The sequence below is a fragment of the Bemisia tabaci genome, chromosome 3 (assembly GCF_918797505.1).
Source record: "Bemisia tabaci chromosome 3, PGI_BMITA_v3".
Taxonomy (NCBI): Eukaryota; Metazoa; Arthropoda; class Insecta; order Hemiptera; family Aleyrodidae; genus Bemisia; species Bemisia tabaci.
Window position 1 is genome coordinate 45,300,529 of NC_092795.1, and position 17,756 is coordinate 45,318,284.

Consider the following 17,756-nt stretch of genomic DNA (forward strand, 5'->3'; position numbering starts at 1 on the left):
TTCTTACTCCTCAGCCTGTGCAAACCTGGTCAAGGGTGACTGAGAAGAACTGCCCACGGACGCGGGAAACTTGAAAAAGTATGTTACTAACTAGGCAGATTGGGTGCAGATTCGAACTTTTTTGACGTCCCCACCTTGATTTTTGTGCGATTTTACCAGCTGAGAGTATATTTGTTTAGCTGTATATCATGCGTGCAGCACACCCATTTCTGCAAGTGGATTTGGTTGAGTTTCTAACCTACTGCCAACCTCCAGTACAACTAAACAAAATGCCCTCTGGGTAACAGTGCACCTCCAACATTTGATTCTCATGATGGCAGCAACGGCAATCACATCCAGAATTCTCCACCCCCCTCCCGAGGTGGGTTGAAAAAGGAATAGATGCAAATTTTGGCCAAAATTTATCAAGCAATTGAGTTTATTAGTTCTTGACTTCTGTAGAGCGTTTTTCTCCCTTGGTTTGAAACCCTACAGATCTGGTCTAAAAAGTCAACCAAATCCACTCGCTGAAATTCGTCCAATGAGCTTTTAAGAAGACGCACTTCCTTTGAGGTAAAAGTTGAAGTACGTTTCTAAAAATTTCCTCCTCGTGTTACTTTTTCACAATCAAAGAATAACCAATCAGAACGCAAGAGAGAAAAGGGAGCATGGAAACCTTGTAACAATAGGTAACAAATTCTGGGACCCATTTGGATTGTTATAGATTTTTGTGGAACAAAATGTTGCAACAGCATGGCAATGTTGTTCAAACAATAATGTCAATTTTGTGTGCCCTGCTCAGTAACAATCAGTAACACTCTGTCATGGCTTTTTATTTGTAGTTCAGGAAGCATGCAGAAAACTAAGAATTAAGAGAAGGTTTTTTAAAGTTTTAATTTGCAAAGGTCCAGGGTTAAAATTGATAGTCTTTAATAATGTACAGAATGGGAAATTCTCGGAAAGTCAGGGAATAGTCAAAAATTTGCCATTGAACCTTAAAATTTTGCAATTCTCTTTTATCTCTCCTTATTCATATAGTTACTATTTTCATCACTTGATTTCTAATATTTTACAACTAAAACAGACGAGACCTAAAAAATTAAGGAAAAATGTAGTAAATTCGCCCACTGCGTTTGTCTTTCTTTGACTCTCTATAAGTGGATCACCTCCACAGACATTAAAAGTAGCTTTTGCCTTTAAGTTCTCAAATTCAGCATCCTCACTTTCTCTAATTTTGAGAATGACAGCGTCGAATTTTAAGAAAGAAATTACCTAAATTAAAAATCTCTGTGAAAGCACCTCCAATGTGGGTAGTTCAATATGCGTCTTAAAATACTATTTTAATCAAATTCTTGCCAAATGCATCTTCAAGAATTGAGATTTTTTAATGTTGTTAATAATTGAGGTACACATTTTTTGCACCTTGTCATAGATTTCTGGCAATTGTTGTATTAAAAGTTCGTGTGATTTCCTTTCTGGTCTTTTAAAAGTATTCTACACAGATTCCTCACAAAAATATCTAAAGAAGAGCTAAGTGCAAAAATTTCGAAATGTCGAATTTGAAGCATGTGTTTTCACTGTTTCACTCTCAATACGAAAGAATTTCGTTAAAAAATTGGAACTTTTTTGGCAGAAAGAATCAAAACTTTTCAGGGTTTAAATATTGGAATTAAAACAGGACCACAGATAACTCCTCCAGTTTTGAAAGTAAACAGCTCACCATTTTTTCTCCAACCATTGTAACCTTGATGCTACCTGTGCTGGAGAGATGGGTCTCTGTGCTTCAAACCAAACCAAACTGTGCCTCTGTTTGGGGCTCTCTTCTTTGAGGTGTATGAAGCAAACATGATTTTCTGCTCCAGTCCTGCAGCTTATCAACATGAAGCATGTAAGTATGTAAGAAATCAGATTATGCTTACTTCACCTACAAGATGAAGTTTCAATCCTTGTTGATACACATATAAGAAATCTGCAATTTTGAGGGTTTCTATCAAAAGCTTTGGTAAAATTATTTACTAAAATTGTGTTTTAAAGAGAATAGCCATTTTTGACGATGACTTACTCTCATGGTAAGAGAATAAAACTGTCCACTCCTGGGTGTCTAGTATTTAGTCATTTCAAATGTTTGTTTGCTAGCACCGCTTGAGTCATTTCAAATGTTTGTTTGCTAGCACCGCTTGTATGCTTTTGACCAATCAGCAATTGCCTCCACAATAAACTTGCAAAACTAATTATTACAAGATTTTTAAGGATGGCTAGAAGAGTAATATAATTGCAATGCAATGCAATGCAAAGTATTTTAAGATGTGAGGAAGACAAGAAAGTAAAAATGGTGAGCGTTTATCCCTTTTTCGTTTTTTATACATTATTTTATAAATCAGATAGATATTCACAGCGCTTACTGACACCCACCCAATTTTGTCCATTGTTTATTTCGTAATTAAGTAATCTGACCTTGATCATAGGTGCAATGTCTTTCATAAGTACTGAGGCAAATCAGTCCTTAAGTTAGTTACTGGATCAGATTAAACACATAACTCAAGGATACCCATCATCATTAAGTTCCAGAATTATCAATAGTATACTTTGGTGAGTGGATAAAATGTTTACCTTTCATTATTAATGGTCAGAATTTAAAATACTCTTTCTTGAATCTATGTGTATGTATGCTATTAATTTTTTTTAATTTATATTTGAATGCATGCATGTATTTCAACCAGTATGTGGTTTTTTTCAGTTTTCAGAGCTTTTTGTGTTGTTTGCCGTAAGATTTTTGAAGAAAAACTCTCAGGTTTTATGATTAGTCCCCTAAGAGCACTTTAACATTGAGAGGCGAAAGGGAGGGGGGTAATTTTTACTGTAGAATACCTCGAGTAAAAATACATATTTTGAGCTGAAATTTAAAAACAGAAGTCTACTAAAACTGTTTTCCTATCCCAATGACAGCAACATCGACCAATGCGTTTCCTAATCGCATTCATTTGTACTTCTCGTGAGTAGGTACAGGGGAGGTTAAGTTGCGTGTTAACTCAAGTGTAAATGAAAATTTTGAGCTGAAATTTCAATGGTAGCCTGAGATCTTCAAAGACTGGTTTATTTTAGAATTTTAGCAAAATTGGCTGACGCTTTTTGTATTTGCGGCCATTATTCATTTGTGTTTATGAGTGGGAAAAGAGGGGGGGGGGGGGGGGAGAAGTCGTGCAAAAACTTGAGTGAAAATGATTTAATGAAGCCGTTGACTCGCGACCGAATAGTCCTCGATAGTTGCGCGCGCTCTAGGCCGATACCGATTGTCTTAGATATTTACTAGGGGGCCCTGCCCCCTGGCCGCCATGCGGCCTAACTTCCGGTGCGCTGCGCGCCCCCGAAGGCCGCTTATTCGCGGCCAACGAAATCGTCGAAATCGCCCGTTGACGGTTAATGAGCAAATAATTTTAATTGAATAACAAAACGATGTTTCAAATCTGTGGTCCGTTTCAAAATATCAAGAAGAGCCGAATTTTCTTTTTGATACCGATTTTTAAAAAATCGCAAAATTTGCCGCCATGGGCCGCAACCCATGTGCCCCCCCCCCCCTCCCCAAATCCGGCCGTATTGCGTTGCATTGTGACCTACGTCTCGGAAGTCGCAATACAATTTAGGTATTGGAAACCGCCAGAGCCGTGATGATTTTGAGCAGCGTATCGTTCCGTACTACCTACTTAGTTACGTCGTGTTTAATTATAATCTGCCCAACAAACGTCAATGCTTTCATGATAAAGTGAGAGCGTGTTATCGCGGAACGTTTGATAATTTCGTAAATACCGCGGCTCGCATCATAGATACCTCTCGTGCTCACCTAATTTCCGTCAGGAATGCCGAAAAGAAAACGTTTTTTTCAAGTTTAAGTAGTCGTCACCGGTTCCTCCGTTAAAAATGTTGAACTCTTGTTTATTGAGGAGATTGCCCTTAAGTAACAAATTTTTTCGCCGAAATTTAGCGTTCTACCCCATTGATGACGTCACTTATGGGTTAAACGAAGAGCAGCAGAAAGTAAGTTTTTAATGCCCCTTAATTCCTCGAATAACTTTAAATTACCTTACAAAATAAGCCATTACTTTGGCAAGTGATGATGAACACCATAAGTTATGTAGCTTTTACAGATACTTAGATTCATCAAGCCGTAATTTCATTTCTCTTCCTCTGACATTTTAATCCTTTTCCAGATTATTCCCAAGACGTGTCAGCTTCGTCAAATTATAAGTTAATTGTTTTAATTAGGAATAGAAAGACGCGCGTCGTAGGGGAGGGGGGGGGGGGCGCAGTGTTTTAGACCTTAAATATTTATTTACTTAACGCATTTTCCGTGCTTCTAAGATACAAACCTGATTAACGAACCCCTTCTTTTACCATAATAACTATCGAGCACCCTCCCTTTTTATTCATCTGTCGTTCTTATTGCGGAATACTGTTTAAAAAAATCTTCTTTTCGGAAAAAAAAAACGTGTTTCAACCGTTGGATATAACAGAACGCATGGTCTGAGCCTCCCCCCCTTCCCTAATGATATTATGTACGTAAACTTGCAAGCCAACAATAAGTTTCCCGAACAAGATTAGGTATATGCTGTAAATATCCTTACATAATCTTATGATAATGAGATGAGAGTTGGGTGCTGCCTTATCGGTAGAATTATTTTTTTACAAAGGCCTTTTCCCGAAAATCCAACCGTGCGTCAAACCGTGTCAAAGGGTGCGCATCGGCGAGGGTAGTGGGGGGGGGGGGGGGGTAGTCTGCCATGGTAAGGAAGAACGCCGTATGAACATTCGAGAGTTGCCAAATTTCCTCCGATGAAATGTTTATTTTCGAGGAAAATTATCAATATTTTTCCTTGAAATTTTCAGACTTTTCAGATCATATCACGAACAAAATTAAGTATCTGAGAAATCGGAAGAAAAATATGTGTAAATTTTTTTAATAATTAGTGATTTGTCAAAGGGAATTTGGCAACGCCTCAAAGTTCATACGGCGTTTTTCCTTAGCACGGCAGTAGTGGTCTCCTCACCTTCTGCCGTGCTAAGGAAAAAAGCCGTATGAACCATCAGGCGTTGCAAAATTTTCTTCGATAAAATACGAATTTCCTGGTAAAGTTATAAATATTTTTCTTCCAATTTTTCAGGGAATATTCTTTGTATTTTGATCTAAAGTTCCTGAAAATTTCAAGGAAAAACATTCATAACTTTCCTCACATATAAACATTTTATCAAAGGAAATTTGGCAACTCTCGAATGTTCGTACGGCGTTCTTCCTTAGCACGGCAGCCTTCCCTCGTGATTTGAAATTTTCTCGGGGCACTTCTATTCAATGTGAAACAATTACAGAGATATTTTGAAGTGATGTCTCCTCCCAACAACTCGTCCCTTTCCTTTAGGTTTTGCCAACACGGCGCCCCTCCCCGCGTAAAATCGAAAACCAAACTTGCGATAGTCTCCGTTGAAAGTACAATGAACAGGCGAACACCCACAGGTGCCGAGAAATTCGCGAAAAATCGTAAGCGCCCGCGAAACCGCGAAGCGGGAAAACCGCTCAAATGACAGCGCAAAATCAGATGGTCTCGCGGAGTTACCGAAGTCTACGAATAACCGCGAAACCTTAAAAATCCGGGAGAGGCTGCGAGTAGGTAGGTACATTTGGACGTCATTTTGCAATTTGGACCCATGAATTCTGGCTCATCCGAAAAAACACTTATATGCATAGGGCAACTAGTGGCACATACGTTGTTTTTAAACCGGGTCGGAATTTATAGTTCCTAATTGCAAAATGTAGTTCATTTATAACCGCGGAAACCCGCGCAAAAACTCCGATCTTACACACGCGGGCATTTGCGTTGATATCAGTTAAAAATCGTCAACAGAACTAGAACTGGAAATATTCGCGGCAAAAATCGGTATGATGAAATGTTGCATTAGATCCTTTGGAAAATTTTTAAGTTCTTTGATGTACATCAAGGATTATGCAACATTTTGACACCCCGCCCCCCCTCGTCTCTAATTTTTGAAAGGTTCCACCTAAGATTCGAGGTACTGGATAATTCTACAATCACTTGAAGCTACTTTTTACCGGATTCTACATTTTGGAGGGACCCTTTAGGGGAGGGAGGGGGGTCGAGGCCCTCTAACTTTTTTCTGTCAAATCCTCCAACCCTCCTTTCGTGATACATCGTTTGGGAGGTAATACAAATGCAATGGAGAAGTTTGAATCATCATAACTCGCTCAAAATTGAGCTGTTGACTTGAAATTTTTTAAATTGATTCTCCACTGTATCTGTTTTTATTTTCAGTTACGGCAGAGTATTTTTGCTTTAGCTCAAAAGGAGCTTTACCCCAAGGCAGCGGACATTGACAAAAATAATAATTTTCCTCAGTTTAGGGTAAGTATGTATTTATTTTATGAACTTAATCTTTTTCTCCTTTTTAATCCCTGCTGTGAAAATAAAATACACATTTCTGACGCAAAATGAGTAAATTTGTCGTCCTACATGTTAAAGGAAACGTCCAAAACTGAGGTAAAGACAGTCTTCTCCGAGAGATTGAAAATTTTGCTGTGGACATGGGTACGACATGGGTAGTATAACGACTGTAACATTAATACTGGCTCATTAAATTTAAATCTAATTTTTCCTGGATGTATTTCTGATAGGTTCTTACTTTTGGTACTTCAGTGCTGAAATGTTTTTACTTACATTGCATTGTTTTAGGATTTTATGCGAAAACTTGGTGATTTCGGTGCACTAGGCATCACTGTGGAGAGTGAATACGGAGGTTCTGATGGAGGCTACCTGGACCATATCATCATCATGGAAGAGCTATCCAGAGCAAGTGGATCAGTCGGACTCAGCTACGTAGCGCATTCAAATTTATGCGTGAATCAAATAAGGCGACATGGCAGTGAAGAACAAAAAAAGAAATATTTACCTAAAGTAAGTTCATTTCCATTTCTTGCTTTTTATGCAAGCTGTGCTCTTGTCAGGAAATACTATCTACTTAAGTGATTGTCCATGAAAAAATGGATGCAAGCTCATCAAGGCAAATAATCAGGAAAGATTTTTGTCAAATTTGACAGAAAATTTAAAATTAGAGTTTTTGACAGAAAGTATTATCATGGCTAGTATTTTGGCCTATCAGGAACTTAGTTGCAAATCATTCAAGTTTAAAGTTTGAAGTTTTCGAAGCCTTGCACTTTGCCGCCCATGGAACTGAGAGGATTCTTATGAAGATTTTCATAAAGACCAACTCTTCCTGTGAAAAACATGCGTTTTACGATTAATGCAAGTAAACAATTGGAGGAGTAACAGCAATTTGAAAAAAATGTGACATCTGCTATTTTTACTGAAAATATTTTTTTTATGCATGAAACAAAGTCTTCAGGAAGGGTAAGGCAGGTGAAACAATTGAAATGAACCAAAAGTAAATCAATGTTGAGTCATTTCATAAAATTTAAGAAAAAACTAAACCGTTTGTAACTTCTAAAAGAAAAATAAGGAACAAATTTGAAATCAGTAAAAAAATCAACAATTCCGGTGAGATGGTCGCGATTTGTTTCATTTGAGTGTCAGCTGCAGCCCATGGCCTTTGCGTAGGCAGGTATCGGAAGTGCGTTTGAATCTCCACGGTGCCCTGCCGCGCTGGCCAGGGAGAACAGTGGATTCTCATATCTGCTGTTTTTACTCATGAGGTGGAAGTCTAAAACTTTGCACAGGCATTCTTGAGGGCTCCAGAATTAAAAAAAAAGCGTATTCCCTAAAAATGGCGAATGTCAGCGACCGCGATTGTTACATTTATGTCCTCTTTTCATTATTATAATTATGCTCGTGATTTTTTGCTTTTTCTTTTTTTCTCTTTTTATGAATATGTAAATATTCCGCTCATGCTGTTTACTCTATTTTTTAGTTTTTTGTCACCAGCTCTGCTCAGGAGAACATATCGGAGCATTGGCTATGTCAGAACCAGGATCAGGATCAGATGTAGTTTCGATGCAGCTTCGAGCAGAAAAAAAGGGTGATCACTACGTTTTTAATGGCAGCAAATTCTGGATCACGAATGGCCCTATTGCAGATGTTCTTGTTGTAAGTTAGAACCACTTTTAAATTTTTCTCAGTCTTAACATTTTCTTACAATTTATTAATTAAATTTGGGTGATGAGAAAGTTACATTTATGCAGGACTGGAGTATTTTTTATAAAAAAGATACAATGACTTTTTTTGTAATGTCTTGTATAATGTAATTTTTTTGTCAGGTACGTTTTATTGAGTTAATAATTAAACATCAGTAGATCTATCTGATGCTTTGATACGCAGTAAAAAAAATGCATAAAATGGCATCCTTCTCTAGCCTCTAATGCTCTATAACATAGGTCTTTTGAACGCATAGATCTCAGCAGATGAGAGCAAGCTCTGACTTACAAATGCTCTCAAATTTCAGTCATCAGTGCCAATAAAGCCATTCGCAATCTCGCAAACAATTTGCCTCCAAGAACCGTGGGATGAAAGATGTGCAACAAATGGTCCTCCTTGAGTATTGCATTCATAGAAAAATCTCACAGCTCAAAAATGAGAAAAAAGAGTCCCAACCTTCTTTTTTTTTTTTTGCATTAGAAGAAGTGTTTGGCTAATGTCGATCATGTATTGAGGTATTCGCGTGTATATTGAATATCCATTAGAATTGAGAACAATAAATAAAAGAAGACCATCTGTAAGATGGTCCAATATGTGTGAATTAGTTTGACCATGGCTCTCATTATAAAGTTTTCTCTTCAAATCATTTATCAATAACCACACCAATGAGAACACATTGATAATTTCCTTTTATTTTAAACAGGTTTACGCAAGAACAGATACTAGTGCCTCTAAGAAACAACATGGAATATCTGCTTTTATTGTGGAAAAAGGTTTCAAGGGCTTCAAGACTGGTCCCAAACTGGATAAGCTTGGAATGAGAGGATCTGACACTGGGGAGTTAATATTTGATAATTGCGAGGTTCCAGGTACACTTTTATTTCATTTTTTAGCGTAAAGTAAAAAGAAAAATGGCGAATGCTGAAGCTGCCGAAAACATTATAAACTCATCTCTTTGAAATTGAACTTGATGTCAAATTGGCATTTATCGATCAATAAATTCAGTAATTGATGGGTTGTACGCAAAGATATTATATGACTGTCTCATAAAATCATGGTAATTTTCCTCATTTGTTGACTTGACATGCAAATCACTCAGTCATACATTTTTTCCTTCGCAAAGGACAAAAAAATTTACTGTTTTGAGTGAAATGTTGTGTCGGAATTCGTTATGATGAAAAAAAAAATTATGGTTTCCTACAAACGTTTCACTGGGACTCAGAATCATGAGCGTTGTTTCAGGAAAAACGTTTTTTGAGAAACCGTCTAACAAGACATGACTGTATTATCATCAGAATGAGTACATACTTATATTTTGCGAGTACAAAGTATAGTACAAGTAAAGAGTACTTAGTATATTTTGCGTAAACATATTTGAGTCTTGCCTTGCTGTTAAGCGGCGGCTCATTTATGTGTAAATTTTAACTTTTGTTTTTTGTTTTTTTCGGCGGTTGAAAAAGGGAATGTGAACCCGAAACGTCCTGTCCAAATTACTTTTATTTCCAGCCTGTACCCTGTGTTTCTTCTCATTTCATTTATCATCAGAAATGTAGTTCTATTAAGAGCACTGCCTCCGTTTCTTTAGGATCATGTGATCCCAAAGTTCTTGTAATAATACATCTTTTACCCAGTGTGTTTCCCCTACTTTTTAATTAGGCTCTCTAAATATGCGGTAATATTATCTTGTTATGGGCTGAATTTTCTTTCCAAGTTGGTAAATTTGAACTTCTTGCTCATTATTTTCTTGGCACACAAAAGTTTTGGTACCTCATATTATCACGTTTTTAATTTTTTATCCAGTATTTTATCTTAACCTTTTTTCCGTGTATGTTGTAGCTGAAAACTTGCTTGGCCAGGAAAATAAAGGTGTCTATGTTCTAATGAGCGGTCTTGATTTAGAAAGGCTTGTCATCGCAGCTGGCCCTGTTGGGTAAGATTTAAAAATTGTATTACTACCCTGATCATCTCTGAAAATCCTCAGATCCAATTCAATTATCCTTCATAACTAATCTGGCTAAGAAAGCTACTTCCTGAGCCAGTCATACATCATACTTATATTTTTTGCCCGAGCTGAACCTTATCCTCCTCAACCTTACGCTAAAAGTCATTAGAGTTTATTGTAACTCTAATTGTAAATTTTTCTGAAATTATGACAAGTGTATCTGCAGAAACAGATTTCGGTTGCCTTCATTCCTAAAAATTTGGAAGCTAAATCCATGGATTTGTGATTCTGGCAGCTTACCTGTGTTTTGCCCGGCTTGCCAAACTATAAAGAGCATGAAGAAAGAAAAAATTAATGGTTCCCTCTAACAAATCTTTTTCCAACCCCCCCCCCCCCCCTAAAAGTCATTCCTTTCAATGAATTTGCATTGTGAGTAAAGAAAATTAAATTATTGAAAATTATTAGTATCTATAGTATACCTAGGTGGAGTTCTCATTCTCGAATTTGAAGTCAGAGTTTTTATTTTTGTTTTTTTGTTTTTTCCAGTTTAATGCAAGCTGCCTGTGACATAGCGTTTGATTATGTCCACGAGAGAAAGCAATTTGGACAGAAGCTAGGAGAATTCCAACTTATTCAAGTGAGTATCTGATAGAATTTATCTCATTGTTCTTCCTTCTTTTATACAACTGCTACCTATGCAGTGGTCACTTTTGATAGTCTGAAAACAACTATCCTCAGTAGCTCATCAAAACATGTATTTAGTGTACTTATGTTGCCTCCAATCTCAGTGATTTTTAAATTATTCTCCTTCCTTCATGCACCATTTCTCCTCTACAATCAATAGATGTATTTACAGGCTGTCTTTCAACAACTAACAAAAAAAGTTCATTTTTTGTGATCTTAGCTCTAAATAATATTGCACCCACTCAAAATTGAAAATGAAATTAAAATAAAAGCATAACACTTAAACTAGATTGAGTCATTCAAAATCTCTAATTTTACAGGAACATTTTGCATCAGTTGTTAAAATTCTCTATTGTGCATAACTGGAATGAAAAGATGTGTGCAAAATTAACTTTTATAGAAGAAAAAGTGAAAGCTCATAAATTATAAAATATCTAAATCTTTTTTGTAACTGTATATTGCCAATAAACATTAAAAATGCAAATGCATTATGTATATTGAAAATCATTGGAAATGAATGCCAGGCCCTATTTTCAGTTTGAACCACTACTTAATATCAATTCTATATTTCCCTAATACCTCTTCTCATTTTGTTGCAATAGGGCAAGTTAGCAGACATGTATGTGAAGTTGAGTTCTTCTCGAAGCTATTTGTACACTGTTGCACGAGCATGCGACCAAGGAAAAATTAATAGCAAAGACTGTGCTGGAGTTTTCCTTCATGCTGGGGAAAAATGCACACAACTTGCCTTGGATGCCCTGCAATGTCTAGGTACGTAGATCTCTTCTCTCATTTTTGGATTTCTTCTTTCAGAAAATCAATGGTTATCTATTCATATGTCTAAGACTAGAATTGTATCATGTGAACCTCAAACCTAACTTTCTTCTGTCATGTAATGACATGAATACGTATTTATTATATGTTTTTCTTTTTTTAAATACTGGACCTATGATAATCGATCCCATGCATATTTCCGTTCCGTGTCGAAAAAGGTTTTTCTCTATCACCAATTAGCAATTAATGTTGTGTGTGCAAAGTTTGTACAATCTTATAGTAAGAAATGTATGAAAAACAAGCATAATAATTCAAATGTTGAATTGGAAGAAAGTTTTCATAAATTTGAAGAGAAAATTCCTCTTGTTATTATGTTTTTTTCATTCTTTTGACCGGTTGATGTTGCAGGTGGCAATGGCTACATCAATGACTACCCCACTGGCAGAATAGTCCGAGATTCAAAACTCTATGAAATAGGAGCAGGAACTAGTGAAATAAGGAAAATAGTCATAGCTAAAGCTTTAAATGCTGAGTATTCATAGTGAACCAATTTTCCAGCTGATTGTTTGTGTTTCCTCTTATAAGTTACCGGCTATGGAGGGTAATAAATAACTAATAAATACAATTTTATTTTCAATGATTTACATAATATGTATTATAATTAGCTTAATGTATGTATCAAATATTTTTGGATCAGCTAGATAACTGGAACTGCCAATTTATGAATTTTGATGAGAAGGGTTGTCTGACAAAAGTTTTTATATCACTTATTATATGCATTTATACTTTTGTAGTGAAACTTGAATTTAATCATTCAAAATTGGAAAAATAAAATAGTAACTGAGAATTTTCCCTGGACTAATGAGTCACTGGAAAGGAAGCTCATAAGTGATATGCACTTTCCGTGATTGTTATTTGGTGCACCAATATCTTTATTTTAATAAAGGAAAATTTTGGACTTCTTAAGCCACTTCCGATCATTTTTTCTTGGTCAAGTGAAATGAAAGTGTCATTTTTAAATTTGCCTCTCTAAAATATATAGATATGTTTTATAGGAGCACTTCCATTTTCATTTGTTATATGGACCACAGTTTTGAAATTGAAAAATGTACTCAAGTCTTGAAGTTTAAATTTCAACCCACACTTGTAAATTGCATGGACTGGGAACTTCTTTGTGAGTTTCTCATGCACATTATAATGGCCGGAATTTTAAGACGTTACTCGAAACTTCCTCGACTCGAGATTTACTCGACTCGAGGAACCTCCAAACGGCCTCGACTCGAAACTCACTCGACTCGAGAAAAAACTCCTCGACTCGAAAATCTACTCAACTCGAAAATCTCCTCGACTCGAATCTCCGTCATCCAAAAAAAAAAAAAATGGCTTCCAGGTGAGAGAATGTCGTTCAACGTCAATTAAAGAACAGATTAGGAATTTATTTGGAATAATAATCATGGAAAAGTGCGTCAAATTAAACTTTAGCGGCTACTTTCATAAATTCCCGGGCCATGAGTTAATTTCTGATTCATCCACTAGAGTATGCATTCGTGAGATGGTGACTGGTGAGAAGGCGGCCCTGGCCTGGCCATTCATGGTATTTGTTTGTTTGTTTATCAGTGCCAGACCAGTAATCCTTTTAATTAATTGTTTCAAAGTTAATAATTCGATTTCTTAGTGGTTTTTGTGTTTCTTTATGTGATATAGCCCTTTTTGTCATAGTTCAAGCGTTCAATGGATCCTAATCGTCTTTGAGAACACGCCTAAACCCACACCACCGATGCTTAACATTCATGCGATTGAATGGAAGTGAATTTCTCGGTGATTGAACCTTTCTTTTCTCCTCAGTACTTATTTTCATCATACATGTATTCCATCATGAATTCTCTGTGAAATTTCTCGGAAATGCGTGATTTATTCTCCGGAGAAAAGTTGATAGTGTAGCCCTTATCTAAGCGTCAGCGTCTCAAATACGTACCAATTATGAAACCCTGTGCTTTATTATTTCATTTATATTGTCCACATGTGATTTATAGCAAAGGAATATCCCTTTCTCTCAGGTAACTTATCAAAAATTACAAACCATACCCTCACTCAAAAGCATCTTCTTTCAAAGCCCTTTGGTTAAGATTGTGATTCATCAAGTCGTCAGCTGGTTTTCACAAACACAAGTTCTATCGAGTCAACATTGAACATTAAACACTGTACCTATTGAGCAGATTTGTGACTTTAGAGATAAGGTTTTTCTACATTTTCCAGACTCTGAACATGATTTAATAGAAGTTTTCTACTTGGTCTCTGAAAGCACAAGCATAGGCCACATTAAGCGATTTGTATCTCTCATGACTATCAATCTTATTCTACCTAATAAGCGTTTTAGAGCTCACTGAGTGTATGTTGAAACAAAAGTCTAGTATTTTCTTGTCAATGCTCACCAATGGTGCTGTCTGAAAGCATGTATCAACCTGTTATATTGCTGCTGACTTGGAGCTGATCAGATAATGACATTCGTCTCAACATGCGATGAGGAAGCTCTAACAGCGATGCGCAAGTGATTGCCTAATCTAGAGGACTTTGCTATCATGATGCTTTTCTTTGGGTTGGTATGTCAAGTGCTCATAATTCTTTGAAATTAAAATGTGTGCGGTCTCCTGGCCCTCAGGTATTTACCTAAGTTAATCCTGAACCAAAGGAATCTCTACTGAATAATAATATTCACTTATCCCGACACACTGCAGCACATGGGCAGTTCGAATGCTATTCTCATCAAAGTGTCAGACTCAAGAGTTTCCAAGATGGCCATTGCCCAGAATTTAAGAGAGCAACCTACCTCATCAGTTTGTGTATCTAGTGGCTGTCTCATTCAAAGATCATGGTTCTCCGCTGATTTGATATTCAACAATTTGCGGAGACCATGGATTGATTGTCCACAGCTGTCAATTTCATCGCAACTCATCAGCCTCTGAATTCACTCATCCACGTACCCTCTCATCCTTCAAATCTTCTACCATATAGTGCAGAGAGTTTGATTTTCTGTGAGTATTCATGACATCATGTTCTATAACTTCCATTCCTTCAGCACACAGTATTTTTCTTTTAGGTTCGGCTATTAACTTTGACCTGAAATGCCCATTTTGTTTTGACTACATGCTTAGCTAAAACTACTTCGTCACCAAGTGTCCACATTTGTAGTGAAGTGGTGAAGCTGCTCATAAATTAACTGATTTGATTCTCTCTTCTCAGAAACATTGGAATTCTTCACTCAAATATTGCTTCATTTTTGTTGATGGGACAAACTTGATCTTTTCTCAGCGATTCATTTCTCCTCTAGTTCTTATGATGATTTTTTGGGGGGAAGGAGGGAGAGGCCAAGGTGCAAAAAGTTAGAGTGAGCATGTTCATGTGTTTTCTCGTGTCCTTTTGTATGTTTCAATTATGCTCTCACTATTTTAGCAATACCTGACACGCCATGGCGTCACTAGGAATCGCCCTGATAAATTCTATTTTTCTAAGGAATTCATTGCTTGGGAGGCCTAACCAGTGGAAATTATTTGTATGTTTCTCTGAGACTCGGCGCTCAGTTGTTAGAAATCTGAGGCCCCAAAATCATTATTCTGCCTCACTTTACTGAAGAAGTAAATGAGGTCATTTTTAATCCAATCTGTCAATTTTTATGTTGATTTTCTAGGGAGTTACCTACAGGAGTGTTAGCAAAGAATGGGGGAATAATGAGTTGCTCGAACATTTTTCTCCCTGAAAAACTGAAAATTCAGTGTCAGGTTCTTCAGGTTTTTTTTGGAGGAGTAGGAGGGGGGGCAGGGGATGAAGATGAATTCAGGATGAAAGCTATTTCTTTATTTCGTGGAAAACCCATGTTTAAATTAAAGTAAATTAGGTTAAAAACCAAGATAGACTTTTGCAAGTTATTATTTTTGATTGAAAACAATACCTTAGGGAACCAAATGTTTTTTCACCGAAACAAACGATGTAATGTCTTAGATGAAAAAAAACGGGAATAACTTTTAAAACTATCATAAAAATATTTTATTGAACATCAACTCCACGTCAAATGAAACCCATTAATGCCCTTGGAATTTTATTAGGATCACTATTTGATGAGGACTTTGAATTTGTAAGTAGCTTCGTAAAGTGCATGACCAAAATCCCAAGTGCACAGATTGCCATAAGTAGCAATTTCATTGTAACAAGATTGCAATTCCACTGAGTGTTGTGTATGTTGCCTAGCTCCTATTTGAAGGGGTCCCGTTTACTGAAACTTGTTGCAATTTTTCAATGCATTGCATATTGCCTATCTTTCTGACACATGGAACTCATTTTGTTGATTGTTTAAAATCACCATAAATCGACTAAATGATGTAAACATGTTGCAATTTAATGGTAAAAAAATTACAATTGTATTGAAATCAAACTGCAATTTAATTTCAATATTTTCGTTGCACTGTGCTACTTGGGATGCGTAGTACCCGTGGCGCTGTACTTTTCAGTAGCTCTTTCTGAGGTTCACTTTCTTTGATGAAGCTTTGAGGGAAAGGAGGGGATGCTCCTCGCACGGGGGTGGATTTAAGGGTTTTTTTACTCTGAAAAATTAACCCTCTATGACAATATAAAATGTTGAAATTCAATGTCCGTGACCCCCAAGAATCGCCCTTCAGCTACCGTTTCAAAACACCGAAGTCGTAAGGTAGTTGCAACTGAGAAGGAGAAGTTCTAGAGGCAAAACAGTATACTTTTTTCTTTGAAGGGAAAAATAGCATACATATCTATAGTAAACAAGGGAAAGTGGGTAAAATTAAATTTTAGCAATAAAATTCATAAAAAAATTCACTTCATTCAAATTCACTTTCATAACAAAACAAATCACTTTCAACCAAGTTTCCTCAGAACTCCCTTGAGGGACCTCAGTACCTCCCTCACGAAAATCTCGAGATTTGCTCAACGAAATTCACTTGAGGAAATTTGGAGGTGACTCGAAGCGCGTTTCGAGTCGAGGAAATTTCGAGTCGCGTCTTAAAATACCGCCAATTATCGAGGACACTCGAAAAGCGTACTTAAGGAAATCTCGAGTCGAGGAAGTTTCGAGTAACGTCTTAAAATTCCGGCCTCAATCCCTGTAGTAGAGGTAATTTCAAGGAGATTTCAAGTCAATAAAGCTTAAAGAAGTGTGCTGAAATTTTGATCCTATTGTTGATAACATTCCAGAAAACTTTTGAAGTTTATTTTAATTATGTAGTCACACACTAGTTCCTCCGTATTTATAAATGTTACCGTGGTAAAATACTTCATTTATCTGATTCTACTCTAATGCCACAATGCTTTATTTTACATATTTTATATTTTCCTTATGGTCATGAAACTATTAAAATTGACGGAGAAATGTTTTCTCTTGATGTAAAAGGATATTTGTGGCCACCATTTCTAATAATGTGATAGTGATTGTCAATCTACTGTGTATCTTAAAGGAATTACATTTTTTATTTGAAAGAAGCTGGTTGTAATTTCATCTGAGTGCTGCCAAAGGATAGTTCAATTCCTAATCTTTCAAAGTATAGTTAAAAATTATTAAATAAGTAAAAAGCTGAGAAAGTACTTTTTTCAGTGGTTTCATCAGAATTTTTTCAGCTTCAGCTTTTAATTTCTTATAAATGAAGGAGGAATCTCACTTCCCTTCAAGTGGTGAAAGTTGAAGACGCTCTTTCAATAGCTGGATCTGGATACAACTATTCTTGTTCTCAGGATGTTCATGTTGCATACACAAAAAATTGCGGGCGCTTTGGGTTTCCTAGGCAAGCACAACGCAGCGTATACGGCTGCAGTTGGAAGTTCTCAAGGATTGTTCAACTTGCATTTACAATCGTGTTTACCATGAAATCCTCGAAATTCCAAGCAATGGAGAATTCGCACGCTAATTTTTTATTACTTCATCTGAAAGTGCGTAAAGAGCTGATTTTTCAGTATTCTTTATAATTTTTTTCGGTCATGGGAAAGGGTGTATAGACAGATTTAAAAGTGAGAAAATGCGCCACCTAGTGACATCATCTTGCAGCGTTTCCCATTTAAATGCATGTATTTTGCAGATTAGATCATTTTGTCATATCTCCTCCAATAATTGTTCAATTTATGAACCAAGAAAAGAGGATAACATTCCCACAATTTGCACAAATTGGCAACGCTGCTGATGATACACACCTGCTCCGAATATTGAGGATTTA

The 17,756-nt window shown here is 36.5% G+C and overlaps 1 protein-coding gene across 2 annotated transcripts; it reads left to right on the top strand.

Moving 5' to 3' along the window:
- The first annotated feature begins 2,549 nt into the window (after positions 1-2,549).
- Positions 2,550-17,031, top strand: LOC109030587 (isovaleryl-CoA dehydrogenase, mitochondrial). Of its 2 annotated transcripts, none has more exons than XM_072298450.1 (9): positions 2,550-2,568; positions 6,297-6,386; positions 6,714-6,935; positions 7,920-8,081; positions 8,833-8,998; positions 9,966-10,059; positions 10,618-10,708; positions 11,358-11,526; positions 11,938-17,031. In XM_072298450.1, exons 3-9 carry the CDS (start codon positions 6,720-6,722, stop codon positions 12,069-12,071), a joined length of 1,032 nt encoding a protein of 343 aa, XP_072154551.1. In that variant the 5' UTR covers positions 2,550-2,568; positions 6,297-6,386; positions 6,714-6,719; the 3' UTR covers positions 12,072-17,031. The 2 variants fall into 2 exon arrangements, with proteins under 2 accessions (XP_072154551.1, XP_018897175.2); XM_019041630.2 differs by lacking the exon at positions 2,550-2,568 and adding an exon at positions 3,654-4,011.
- The last annotated feature ends 725 nt before the right edge of the window (positions 17,032-17,756 follow it).

What these genes read in the sequence shown, in the direction of transcription:
- LOC109030587 (XM_019041630.2), top strand. Translation starts at nt 3,895, where the DNA reads ATGTTGAACTCTTGTTTATTGAGGAGATTGCCCTTAAGTAACAAATTT. An exon ending in CTATTGCAGATGTTCTTGTT is followed by an intron (nt 8,082 to 8,832) that starts GTAAGTTAGAAC and finishes TATTTTAAACAG; the next exon opens with GTTTACGCAAGAACAGATAC. An exon ending in ATCGCAGCTGGCCCTGTTGG is followed by an intron (nt 10,060 to 10,617) that starts GTAAGATTTAAA and finishes TGTTTTTTCCAG; the next exon opens with TTTAATGCAAGCTGCCTGTG.